General features: G+C 39.2%; 1 protein-coding gene across 1 annotated transcript; it reads left to right on the forward strand.

Moving 5' to 3' along the window:
* Positions 1-467: 467 nt before the first annotated feature.
* On the forward strand, positions 468-13,109 carry dcp1a (decapping mRNA 1A). The gene is made up of 9 exons (XM_042492121.1): positions 468-634; positions 983-1,023; positions 1,727-1,854; positions 5,653-5,719; positions 5,928-6,066; positions 6,529-6,624; positions 8,190-8,807; positions 8,996-9,217; positions 10,526-13,109. The coding sequence occupies exons 1-9, from the start codon at positions 503-505 to the stop codon at positions 10,604-10,606; spliced, it is 1,524 nt and encodes a 507-aa protein (XP_042348055.1). The 5' UTR covers positions 468-502; the 3' UTR covers positions 10,607-13,109.
* The last annotated feature ends 986 nt before the right edge of the window (positions 13,110-14,095 follow it).

The following is a 14,095-nucleotide window of genomic DNA, read 5'->3' on the forward strand; positions in this document are numbered from 1 at the left end:
TCTTTAATTCGCTTTAGTATTATGAATGTCAAATGTGTCTATTAGGCTATTCAGCACACCTATCTACAGTGCCATATCCCCTTCGATTTACATTTTTTCACAATTGTGTGGCTAATTTCATTTCGTTCAAACACGTACAAATACCATTGAACAAAGTATTTAGCCAAATTCTTTGTCACTTTTTGCTGTGTTTACACCATACAAAAAAAAAAATTTTTAATCATTAATTTTGTCTATTTTGTTTATTTGTAATATAACTCGTTTGATTTTAAAAGCGCACTGGCTATAGCTAGGGTCATAAAGCTGCCCGTCATTTCCTACAAACATTTCAGTTTTAAGCGGCACTCTACCAAATTGGTAATGTCCTATATTACGTTTTAATCTCCGCGGAATAAATAAATAAATCCGGAAGCTTTCTGACAGCGGCGATTTCCGGGGACAGTGGAAGTTATGAGTGTGTCTGCAGAAATCTGTCCGTGCGGGAGCAACAATCACATCCAAGATGGAGACCGTAAATGCTGGACAGATGATGAGCTTAGCAGCTCTACAGAGACAAGACCCGTATATAAACAAACTACTCGATGTTACCGGCCAAGTGGCTCTCTACAACTTCAACTCCAAAGCGAACGAATGGGTAAGTTTGTCAAAAGAGCCGCAGAAGTTTCGCTAATAGCTACCAAAGGTATGCTAAGAGCTCACTTAGCATACTAATGCTAGCTCGATAACAACATTAGAAAACACCAAGACATACATTAATATTTGTCACATTGTAACTAATACAGACATGTTCACAGAAAAAATGTTTTGATACTAGTGCAATCCTGTTAGTGGTTCCATTACGTGTTCATCAAAAAAAAAAAAAAAAAAAAAAAAAATAGCGCTATCTTACCTGAGCTAACACAAGTTAGCTAATGACGCCAGCAGTCAGCAGATTAGATTAGAGTTTGTTGTTTTTGACAAATTGTGTCGTTTATCTTTTTAGGAGAAGACTGAAATCGAAGGAACCCTGTTTGTTTATGCAAGGTAAGTAAAAAAGTGTTGTTAACGTTAATTATTTAACACGGCGATCACGGAGGTTGTTTACTTGAGTAGAGTTGCGTTTCTTGGCGCTGCCGTTTGACGTATCCGGCGCACGTGTGTAGGCCGCAGTCTTTGTAAACAGACATTCACTGCGGCGCGTTTAGGGATACATTATATTTTATGACCTTTAGTTTGTTTGCTTTTTTTTATCGCATTCCCGTGCACACTGTGAGTCTTTATTAGACCCAGCGTGATGTACATGTTCATCGTTTCGAAACTGAAAGAAAAGTACACTATGTTTAGTAATAAAAAGCAATTATTTAAATTGGTTATGTCGTTAATCATACTAATAATCAGGGTTCCCAAAGCCATTAACAACCTGGAAAAGTCATGCAATTTCATAATCACGTTTTTAGGCCTGGAAATGGCATGGAGTAAAAATAATTGAAAATTTTGTAAGTCATTGAATTTGTAACCCTTTTAAAACCGTAGTAAGCTAAATTGGCGTTTTTAAGCAATTTATATGAAGATATAACCCCAAAGATTGCAACAAATTATTTAAAAAGTACAAGAAAATGTCCTTAACATAAGCACAAAGAGTAAAGTGAAGTAAAAAATTTCGTTCAATTTTTCATTTTCTCTACATGCAAGTGTTTTGGCCACTAGAGTGTTATCTTACAATGTTGGCATTCTTTGTTTATTTAAGGTCTGCCTCTCCTCACCATGGTTTCACCATCATGAACCGACTTAGCACAGAGAACCTGGTGGAGCCAATCAACAAAGACCTGGAGTTCCAGCTGCAGGATCCCTTCCTGCTCTATAGGAATGGCAACTGTGAGTATTTTGTAGAAAAGCTCTGTGTAAAAGCTCTTAAACAATTAATATCATACACAATACAGACATGTTGTATGTTTGTGTCAGACTGGATTGAAATAAGATGTAATTAGAGATTGTTAGTCAGTGTCCAGGATCCAATACTTTTAGTGCTTCACTGTTTCTTGAGAAGACACTTGGAACATTTTCAACCAGCTTTGCATCCTAACAATGTGGCTAGTATGTGTGAATGAACTACGGTTAGCCTGCTTCATCTTGCCAGGACCCAGATCTCCTGCTGAACCGCCCAGCTCAGATTTACAGAATTATGCATTTTGTTTCACCATCTGACAGATTTTTCAATGACTCTAGGGCTGTTGCTTGAACTACAGAATGTACTTTGCATTTTCATATACCTGTCACCACGGACATAAAGAGTATAGAAGCAGGCTGAGAGAGAGAACCAGCCTTCTTGCTCTCTCTCTCTAAACTCTGACCAAATTCAGGTCAAACCGTAAAGTTAGGCAGTGCCGATCATATATGAACCAAGATTCTGTAACTTTGTTGCCTGTTCCTCAAATGTTTTCAGAAACATATTTTGGCTTACTGACAAGATTGTTTGTTGCCAGCCAGACACCATATTGTTTTCTGTGAAAATCAGCCAAGTTCGCAAAGCATCACCCACCAGTAGGAGTGTTATTGGTCCGATGGGGAGCTATGCATTCTGCTAGTTGTAGGTTTTCTACCTCTGGAGCAAAAGTAAATGCAACATCCATTTTCTCTGTTTTCTGTAGTCATATAGCACCAATGTCCAAAGTATTTGCAACTTTTTACTGAATAGACAGCCCAGCATTATGAAAAGAATATCTTTCCAATTTTGAAGAACTTCTTTAAGGGCCACAAGTCCAACATTCAGAATAGCAGGTGAGCTTCGGCCTAATACCAATCCCATATAAATTTTAAGGAACCTGCATGGTGTCGTGTGAGATATTATTAAAAATAATTGTCAAACCACTGTCATTACATCATTACAAATGCTGTGCAAAATGGCAATAATTCTCTGCTTTCAGTGGGAATATTATGCATTGGTTCCCAGCTACAGTATCTGATCCTGTTAGGTTTCTACGTCACTACCATGAAACATTGCTGCTCTATCACAAAGATTCTGTCAAAGAAATGCACACACTGTGCACACTTAGTAGAGACAGTGACAGTATCACACACACATAAACTGAAAAGAACAAAATGGTACCTCTGAAAATGCTGAACAAACAACTTCCCAATGTTCTTTGGAACATCTCTTTTCCTTTTTTCTTGAAGTCATTTTGGCGTCTTGGAGTCGCGTCGAGCAAGAAAACCTCCTCTGAAGATATTTTTCCGCTCATGGCCTCACACAGGCCTAGCAGACAGCAAAGGTTTCAGCTCGGTTTGGCTGCTGTCAATGTCATTGTGTATTGGGGCAGCAAAAAAAAAGAGCTATTTGTCTGATTATGAATCTGACTACTTCTTGATTTGTATTTTATTGTATACGTTTTGCTTTTGCTGATGGCATTATCTATTAAGGTTCCAATGCTGCAGTCAAACTCCTGAAGCTTAGCCAGAGTTTGATATGAGATATAGTACGAGATACCTTTAGACAGAGTTCCAGACAGAGTTTCGCATGAAGTAAAGTTAAAAAAAAGAATTATGAAATTCCTCAGATCTTGAGAAAGTAACTGACAGCGCTGCCACCGAGGTAATCTATTAGAAGTCTGAACAGGAGTTTCATCAAGGCAATGAATAAGGAATTGGACTCTTTTCCCATTTGTTTGCTTATAAGGAAAAATAACATGGCCAGGGTCAACGTCAAAGTAGACTGCTCCCCTTTTGGACTTGGTTTGCCCATCAGCCTGCCTGGTATGGAGGACATGATGTAGTTTCTTGTTAGTATTCAGCTTCTCCAGTAGCTTCACTTGAGTCCAAATGCTGTTGTTAGCATTTTAATTCCTCTGTTGAGCGATGGACAGATGAAACAGGGTACAGTTGTTGAGTAAAAAAATGATTGGCAGTATTCCTCAGGTTTTTTGGAGAGGCGTCCAACCTCTTGCAGCTCTTGGTCACTTCTGGAAGACTGGTTAGGAGTAAGTTTTCTGGCTGGTCTCTTACTTGCTCACTTTTTTCAGTCCATTAGTGCCCTTCAGTAATGCAGCTCACTGGCTGAGGATCCTTTTCGGTAGTTTTTGGATATCAGCCGGTCAGCATGTAGTGTCTGTCGTAGAGGCTGCGCTCCTGTGAAGGTGTGGTTGTTGTGGAATAGATCTCAGGTTCCTAATCTTTAGAGAGAGAAATATTCTCTAGATGGCTCTGAGACTCCTCCCTCTGCTGTGAACTAGGAAGGGATGATGAAGTTATATAAATAATCCAACACAGGTAGGATGTAGAGATATTAATGATAAATTGTTATTTGTTTCTTGTTCCTCTCTTGGTCCTGGTGAATTCACTGCTTGAAGTTCACAAGTGTACTCAAACTAATAAGAGTGCTGTTTGGAGAGACCAGTGTACTGAGACACACACACAAACACACACACACACACACACCTGTTTACGCCTATCCATATTCCCCTTGGTGGCAGGAGATGCTACAGAAGAGCAAACACTCAAGTTGCTAGGTTACCTCAGCCTCTTGAGGGACCTTGAATACACCAGTATTTCATCACATACGCTCACTCAAATGACACACAAGCAGTGTTTAACAAACTAGTTACTGTTTCAGCAAAAGCTGCTGATAAAGTTTTTAAAAAGGGGTTTTGTTGTAATACAATTAATTGTTACAGTAAACTCTTGGATCTTCAGAAGTAATCTGATCAGATTTCAGCTATTGGATTGGATTGAGTCTTGACAGTGGATTGTTCAAAACAACAAAAAAAGGATTCTGAAATCCATTCTTGGTTTTTATGTGGATCAGACTTTTAGTATATGTTAATCAAAACTTCTTTAGTAAGAAAAAAAGAGAATTCAGGATTATCCTGATCCCAGGAGAAAGTTGGATTTCAGGCAAAATGTAGAATATATTATGGGGACTTGAAAAATCATGAAAAAATAATAAAATCTTGTCCATGAAAATGTGTGGGATGATTAAAGTTACAGTGATGGTTTTTATACTGTACTTTTGGAACTTGGTAGATTAATATCATAATTGTTTTTAAAACAATTTGATACATGCTACATTGAAATTAAAGATATAATATGCAGGATTTTTTTAAAAACTCAATATATAGACAAAGGTCATCCCTTTCCATTATCACTTATGACTCCCTGGAAGTGTGTGGAGGTGTAGTTTTCTGCAGAGACTCTGCCCTCAGGATGTTTCTGTCCATAACACACAGCTGAGGTTGGGACTTAATATAAAGTGAGCAACACTGTAAGCAGCACAGATCCAAGAGAGAGCTGTGGAAATGATGAACACTGCCGAAAAACACAAATAAGCTCATTCCAAAATGAGATTGAATCTGGGGTTGGCAAACACTTTCACTGGGGATACTGTTTACAAATAGTAGCCAATAATAATTTACCTTTAATAACAGTGATAAATGCTATACTGTAGCCCTGAGCAATCTCAGTAGTGTTATAAATTGACTTTTGGTCTAATGGTATTGTGATGATATCATTTTATAGTTATATTATTGTACAGAACTCAAATTTAAACAAACTCTAAAATCTTACAATTAGTTATTGTGGTTGGTTATAAATTTTGTTTATGTGTGAAGAGTTTTATCTAATGTAATGCTGCCTGTAATATATGCTGCAATATAATAAACAGCACTTGTGTTTTTCGTGCAGTGGGTATCTACAGTATTTGGTTCTATGACAAGAGGGACTGTCAACGAATCGCCCAGCTGATGGTCAAGTAAGTAGCTGTCATGTGTACTATACCATATCTGAAGAGCTAACAGTGTACTGTCCAATCTCGTCCAAACACGGAGTTTTTTTACCCATTAGGTGTTGGCTTTAGAAGCAGCGCTGCTTCCATCACAGGGAGTATATGAATCCACATCTGATAAAGCAAACAGCAGTTTGTTGTGTAGCCTACATGTCACACTTTAACTCTCCCCCAGGATCGTGAAACAAGAAGCAGACCATGCCCAGAGAGAGTCGCCAGAGAGGGCAGAGCCGGGGAGGACCAACGGTGTTGCAGAACCACGGCCCATCGACATCCTGGAACTGCTCAGCAAAGCTAAGGAGGAGTACCAGAGAGTGAGGAGGCAAACACACAAAAAACATGTTATTTAGGATTTGCTTATTACTTATGTTTAGTACTGGCACTGGGTATTTTTTTTACCTATAGACAACCAGTAATTGTCATCACAGATTATACATGCAAAAACATAAATGTTGATCACAGGTTGTACCAGGCCTGAGTAAAAATTTTGGTTTAATAGTTTTTTATTCCATCAGTTCCTCTTAAACACTGTCTGAAACCCTTTCACAGGTCTGACTAAACAGATAAAGACGAGTCAATTGTATGCATATCCAGGTGTGAGATTACAGTTGTACTAAATTTGTTATTATTTCAAGTCTAGGGGTGTCTTTTTAAGCATCTAGAGATCAAATTTAAATTTATGCCTTGTCTAGTTGCTTTATCCCAGATGTCAGTCTTTATCCTCTGGCTCCTTTAAAAAAAGTACAATTTAATTTCTGTTTGTGTGTGTTTTGCAGGCTCAGGCAGGTGAAACTGATGTCTCTGCAGAGCCTAATATGAAAGCAGCTATCAACGCCACAGAGCATGCTCACACCGCACCACAGCCTGAAAAGGTACATACATTACACAAACATTTATGCAAAGGTTTGGTATTTATCCATTTATCTTATTTTATTTTAAAAGCATTGTCTTTCTGTTAACTCCCACACACAGAGACTGTGGAGCTGATGTATTTCTTTATCTCAGTGTTCCTGTCAACCCATACACAGTTGAGCATTTGGCAGCAGAAAGCTGCTGATAATGTAGGTTATGTTGCAAACAGACAGATATGCTAAAACAAGCTCCAGCTTTTATATCAAGTAAAGGGCTGACTTTAACAAAAAAAAATAAATGCAGCAGTTGAAACAATGATATGCAAAATGCTGTTTTGTTTGTATAGGTGGGGTTGGGGGATCCATCTCACTGTCAGTAAAATACTAGATTTCTGGAGCCCCAACAATAACAGAACTCTTTATTTTTATACAGTTATTGGACTATTCGTGATTGACATCTCACCCCTAAGCCTTGTGGGCTCCTGTTATTACTACCTCCCCAATTTCTTTTTTCATTGAATCTATTAATTGCTTTATATTAGGACTGTCAGTGTTAATGGGTTATTTGCGATGCAATTTAGATTTGTATATTGTGTTTTAGTTGGAGTTTTTTTAATTGTCTTAATTGCCATCCAACATTTCTGCGCCTAAAAAATGTAAATAATCATAACTAACTGTTGAAATTTTGTGATCAATTACAATTAAGCCCTAGTTTATATATAAAATGTCAGAAAATGGTGATTAATGCCCATCTTAAAGGGGACCTATTATGCTCATTAATAGGTTCATACTTGTATTTTGGGTTCATACTAAGAACATGTTTACATGCTTTGCTGCTTCCTATTTTCTTCATACTGTCTGTGCTGGAACACCTGTATTCACTCTCTGTCTGAAACGCTCCATTTTAGAGCCTGTCTCTTTGAGCCCTCCTCCCGAGAAAGCTCAGTTTGCTCTGATGGGTCAGTGTTTCTGGGTCTTTCACATCTCAGTGTTTTGGTATCATCATTACAGGCAGGGGAATGACTGTAACGTAGTAAGGCGGCACGTTCTAGCACGAAAAATCACCAATAAAAGCTTCTAAACCAACATGTTTCCACCCGGACATGTTCCAGCAGGAATATGATCAGAAATCAGGAAGAAATTAACATAGACAACCAAGTTTACATGTTTCGTGATGTTAGCCTGTAGCTACATGTAGCAGTGTATGTGATGTAAACACTTGCAGTAGTAAAGCAGATATAAAGAAGTCATTATGATTTGACTTGTAACCAAAGTAGAAAAAGAGTATTCAGAACAATCTGAAGCCTGAGGTTATTACTCACAAGGATTACTTTAACATATGTTTACCTCATTGCTTTAAACTTACATAATTAACATTATAAATGACAGAAAATATATGGAAAAGCATAATAGCCCCTGATTAAGTTCCTAGAGCCCAATGTAGCCTCCTAATAGTGCTGGTTTTTAGAGAAAAGCAGCAAATCCTCACAGTTAAACTGTTGCAGTTGATTTTTTTCTGTGTTTAAACACAGAAAAAAATGTTTATGACTTCTACTACAGCTCACATATTTCTTTGTTATCCTCAGAGCTCTCATACAATGGTGAAACAGATCACAGTTGAGGAGCTGTTTGGCTCATCCCTCCCTAAGGATGCTTCTCTACCCACCATGCCCACACAGAACACCACCACTGCTTCCAGCGACCCCTCCTCTGCTTACCTCCAGAACCAGTCTTATCCGCCTCCAGCCCACCAAAACCCACTCTTTCCCTCCCATCTCACAGCCCAAGACCCTGGGTCAAGTCAGCGGCAACAAGTCCCTGGCCTTCTCCCAGCTCCGTACGTGCTACACCCCAGCCCTGTTTTCCAGTCAGTGGTCCACAGGTCAGACCCCCAACCTCGGTGCTCAGTCTCCCCTCTCATGGTGCTTCCAGCTGGCTCAGAGCCTCGAGGTGCTCCCCCTGGTCCTGCAGCACCACCAGCAGCTCCCACAGCCTATTTGGGACAGGAGATGCTCGGCACCCTTAAAGCACCAGTGCCAACTGTGAATTCCGACATCCACAAACCCATCCTAGCACCCAACTTTTTGCCGAGCACTCTGTTTCCACCTCACAGCTTCCAAGAGCCCGTGGGGAAACCCCTTCTCCAGCATGGCAAGGAGATAGATGTTTTCTCTCAGCCTCCAAACCTGATCAAACCAATGTCTGTGAGTCCAACCATTTTCCTAAGCAGCTGTTTTATGGATCTGTTTGCTGATATTACCCTCAATACAGTGTCTTGTATGTCACATATATGTTTATTCCACAGCATACAAGGTTATAATTAAGCATGTTTGTTCTTATGTTTATACTTCTCCTTTTGTCTTTCTACCCGTCTTTCCTTTTCTATTGTCAGGCTGTCCCCATGAGTCCAGGTCTTGCTGTTCCAGGGCAGCCAATGTCCGTGCTTCTCTCCCCCAGCGCCTTCCAGCAGTCTGTCAGTAAGACAACAGCCGCAGCATCAGTGGTCCCTCCTGCCCCCTCTAAGCTCTCCTCCACCTCTGTAGGAGCTTTAGAGCCTCCACAAGCAGCCTGCAGCAAAACACAGCTACAGGATACTCTGATACACCTTATTAAGGTAAACAAGAGGTGGAAAATACATAAAAGCAGTACTGTTGCCTCTTGGAGAGGAAAACCATTCAGTTAAAGCTGTCCTTCATTACCATACCATTGTAATTTCAAGTGAAAAGACTGTACTGGAAAGTAAATGGGTCAGTTTACCCAATTTTTTTTTTAAAAAAAAGCTGCATAACATGAAATTTTGATCAAAGTTTTAGGACATAGATCCAAAGACTTACATCTAGTTACTGTCGATAGTTCCTTGTAGCAAAACAGTCCATGCTCCAGAGCTTGTACTCTTGATAGTTCAGGAACTTTCAGAATATGTTGGGCTGAAAGTTGCTTATTAGTCAAACGTAACCCCTCCGGCAGCTTTAACATGTATACATATTACAGGGTTTCCCAAACATTCGTTTATTTGTGTTGGGCTTCCACAAGTAAAACATATGCCGCCATGTAATGATTTAGCTTCCTGGCTTCGGGGCGCTTTAGCCTCCTGTTTGAAGTTGAACCCCGGGGGCTTCTTGGAGCTCCATTGCCAGCCACCGAGTAAGGTATCCAACCCTACTACAGTTTTCATTGGAGCTCCTGTCTGCCAAAGAAGCTGCTCCAAGCAAACAGTTGATGGTGTTTTGTGAATATCCTGAGTTACAGAGACCCTGATTCTGAAAAGACACACTGCTGTTAAGATCAGAATGTTTGAGACACACCTTTGAAATATTTTGGGTTGTCAAAGGATTAATTTTTTTTAAACTGCAATTAATTGCAGCATTTCATTAGTTAAACACCATTAATCACATTTTTCAATTCAGTTATTTTGCATTACACAACAGTTTTGAAGTCCATATTGACAGGATAAAACAGTTCTTACCAGATTGTCTTGATCAGGAATCAAATGACAGCGAAAAACTGCATGGGAAAAGCCTAAAGTTGGCATGTCTGTAAAGGGGAGACTCATTCAGGTCAGAGGTCTAGGGAGCCAAGTGAAATGACTGTGCCATTTTTCCATCACCAAAATTTAGCCTACTTTTGGAGTGTTATTCAGTCCCCATCTGGAGAATCCTCTTTAAGATGGAAATTTCGTCTGGCAGTTAATGCAATTAAAAAATAACAAAAAACGTATGTACTCACCTTAATCGCAAAGCGATTAACATGTTAATGCTTACAGCCCTGGAAATAATTTAGATGTAGTAACAGTTTTACAACTTGTTATTTCTCCAGTGCAAAAGTTGAATTTCCATGTACCATGTTATTGTGTACACACAAACACATACACACTCAGGTGTAGTTTGTTCATTCCTTTCCCATTTCCCTCTTCCCCGTCTAGAACGACCCAGACTTCCTCACTGCCATTCATGATGCGTACCTGCAGAGTCTGTCCAAGGACTTCAGCAACATGAAGTTATAGTCTACATCAGCCCTCGTCGCTGCCTCCGTCAGAGTTACGAGTCCTTCGTGACCTTTGAAGAGTCCAGACGTGAACAGGAGTTAAGTGCAGATAACAGGTTTTTTAAACGCTGCACACCACAACTCTTCTAAACTAGTCTGTGTTTATAAGGGTTGTTATAGCACGCAGTGCGCCATTCAACCCTCCGTCTCCAACCCTAACTTGTTTTTTGAGTTCTCGCCTGAACACTGACACTCTCCTGGCTACTCGCATTATCTTGGATCGACTTTTTTGTCTGCTTTGTCAATCCAGAACTACAGGGGGAGAGAAGCATGAGATGAAATTTTCCAGCGGGGCCTTGAGTTTTCATTTTCATTTTTTAAATATGAAAGAACAGTTTGCCACATACTGGTAAAGTTAAGCTGTTGTTGGTTTAACTCACTTGGCGGACGGGACCACAGTGGCGCTTCGGTGACCTCGGATCATTTCACTCCTGAACAGACGATGTTGCAGCTTGAACATTAAAGGAATCACAGGCGCTGCTACTCTTACTCATCTCACGTCATTGGACTTCTCGCAGTGCGAGCGAATGGGAACAGAGATAACAGACTGACATTGCTTATCAGGAGAAAGACCTCTGTGCTCGGGACCTCAGAACTGTTTTTGGGGTCTTTGCAGGCAAACTGTCTCACTGTCTGGCGTTAAAAAGGACTCTAATTTTCCCTTCTTGACTTAATGAACATTCACCCTCAAAGTATCGATGAGGCCTGTGTGTATTTTTGGTAACACCACAGAGACACCAACAGTTTATGTGGCATTTTTTGTTTGTCAGTGTCTCTTAATAAGGAGGAGATTGTTGAGGATTTTTTTTCAGTCCTAGACCAGGAAAGACAAAAAAAGTCTGTTATTGTTTGGAGAAGCACTTGCAGCTCAATCTGAGAATCAGTTCTTCTCAGCTGCTTTTTTACTGTTCTGTTACGGACTACGACATGCTACGACACCAGCTTCTTCGCTACCTGTCTTTTCTCCAAATTTCTCTTCACCCTTACTCTTTCTCTCTGTGTCTTTCTCCTCGTCTATATCGTCCGTCTTTCCTCCACCAGCTGAGCTCAGTATTTGATGTTTTCGGAGGGGAACGTGCAATAGATGACAGTCGCGATGCCTTTAGGGATTCCAGCATTTTGGCATACACTGGGATGGTACGGTAGAGCTAAATTTATCTGAACCTCTGGGTTCTGCAACAATGTAGAATTTAAATATCACGAGAAGAAAAATCATATATTGCTTTTGATTATGAGATTATGACTACATTCACACCCCTAACATAACAGAGGAGCTGATGATAAATATGGATTTGATAGCTTCAGTATATTTCCAACCAGTTGAGCTTCTACACCTAATCCAAACTAATGACGAAAAATATGAACTACCTCCATTCCTGCCTCTAAATTTATTTTTCCAGGCCACAGTAAAGTCTGAAGTCACGAGACTTTGAAGACAAAACAAACTGTGGTGACTTGTTGGTTTTTTTGCAGTAAAAGGCTACTGCAGTACAGAACACCAGTGGGAACACGAAAAAACACATCCATTTATCGATGAGGGGACAAAGTTTTCATAGCTTGTGTGCATTTGTGAAAAGGATACTGTTAGGTTTCATTTTCCCTTTTTTCACAAAATGTTTTGCTCATACAGGACCATTAAAACAGCCTACAAATAATGTAAAAGCATGAAAATTTAAGTTGTAGTGTTTTCTGACAAATGGCACAGTGATGACCGACATCAGTTTTCAGCTAATGGATGATAGGGCTACTTATTCACACATTACTGTTCAGATGTCTGTAATAGTTTTCTAAACAATCAATATACCAAGTCATTCAATAAGGAAAGCTTACTAGTAGATTTTTTTCCCCAGGCTTGCGAACATGAATTGGAGAAATTACATTACGTAGTCATCATTTGGAAACAACGATGTCAGATATTACCTGCAGAAACACCTGTCTTGATTGTGACACCATAAATTTTCATTTGGTCGTGCTATTTGAATATATTTAATAACTCGCAATATGTATGTGCCGGTCTTGTTTTCTTCTGTGTCCCAAGTATTTAAGTTGAACTCAGATCAACACACAAATGCTATTAACCATGTTTTTCTTCCTCTTTTTCATTTTTCTAAATTAAGATTTATAATGCAAAAATGTCCACAACCAGGGAGCAAATCAAAAAATGTGTTCACCTCTTTGCCCTGTTATTACTATTTAATTTCAGAGGTCATCTTACCAACACTTCTGGCATGTGTTGGTTAAATAAATGCACACAGGATGAATAATTGAAATGCAGAGTTTTTAATCCCGGTCATATATTTAAGATTTTAAGGTTATTTTACGCTTTGGTATAACTAATCGTATCAGCCAGAGATATGACTTTGGGAAAGTATTTGCAAATTATATTAATTTTCCAAGATTGTTGCCACTGTACATAATTTGGTTTATTTTGACTATTTTGTGATATTAAAGAATTGAAAATATAGTTGTCTGTTTTTGTTTGCTGCTGTGAGCAGACACTGTTTGTCAGCTGTGAAAATAAGATTCGAAAATTAAACTGGAAGTCAAGTCAAGGTGTTTATTGTCATATGCAAAGTTAAAAAAATTAAGTTCCCTTGACAATGAAATACTTCCTTTGTTTTTCACACTGAATGAAACACAAAGTATAAAAGGTGAAATATATAAATATAAGAAAATGATAAGATGAAAGATGTCAGAGAGATGAGGAAAAGAAAAACTAACATATAAATATACTGTATTAATATAAATATAGTGTATCAGTGTGATTTTTTTTTTCTAAAGAAGGTTCCTAATTGTCTTCCTTTTCTCCCAGTTCTGTAACTGAGCTTGAATTAAGAGAAAACCTGCTGTGGGTGAGATTGATGCATTTTCTCTTATTGACCACCAGATGTCTCAGTGTGCTCACTGTGTATGTGTTGTACTGTAACAGTATGCTTCTAACAGTGTCGACATTAAACTATAATCATTTGTTTTCAGGCCCAATCACGGGATTATGTCATTAGAGAATTTGATCTTTAAGTTTTTGTGAGTTTATGTGACAAAACAAATGTGCTGAGACAACAGATTAATTGCCATTGAGAATGTCATTATTTCCCCTTTTGAATCTCCCTCCCCAGGTCTCCTGCAGGCCAAGTGTGAATCTCAGCCAGTGGTAAGAATCGCCCAGCCTTTGGAACGCTCAACATAGCGAGAGAAAAGGTTAGTCCACTAAAAGGAATCTTTAATGACTGTGTCAAACCGAAACAATGCTTGCAAATCACGGATGTGACAAATCAGTGTCTGCTAGTAGCTGTGTCAGTCCTTAAGTGAATGACATGAGAGAGCATGTTGCAGGTGTAGTTTGCTCTGCAGCTAATCAGGTCAGCTACAGTGGCAAATGTCATTAAGGTAAGATTACAGACATGTGTGATCCTTCCTGTTGGATGTCACTGTTCCTTCCTCTCTTCTT

Source organism: Plectropomus leopardus, chromosome 8 (assembly GCF_008729295.1).
Source record: "Plectropomus leopardus isolate mb chromosome 8, YSFRI_Pleo_2.0, whole genome shotgun sequence".
Classification (NCBI taxonomy): domain Eukaryota; kingdom Metazoa; phylum Chordata; class Actinopteri; order Perciformes; family Serranidae; genus Plectropomus; species Plectropomus leopardus.

Excerpts from the sequence above, each read along its gene's own strand:
- dcp1a (XM_042492121.1), top strand. The coding sequence starts at position 503 with ATGGAGACCGTAAATGCTGGACAGATGATGAGCTTAGCAGCTCTACAG. Across the intron at positions 6,625-8,189 it reads CCGCACCACAGCCTGAAAAG|AGCTCTCATACAATGGTGAA; the intron begins GTACATACATTA and ends TGTTATCCTCAG. Across the intron at positions 9,218-10,525 it reads CTCTGATACACCTTATTAAG|AACGACCCAGACTTCCTCAC; the intron begins GTAAACAAGAGG and ends TTCCCCGTCTAG.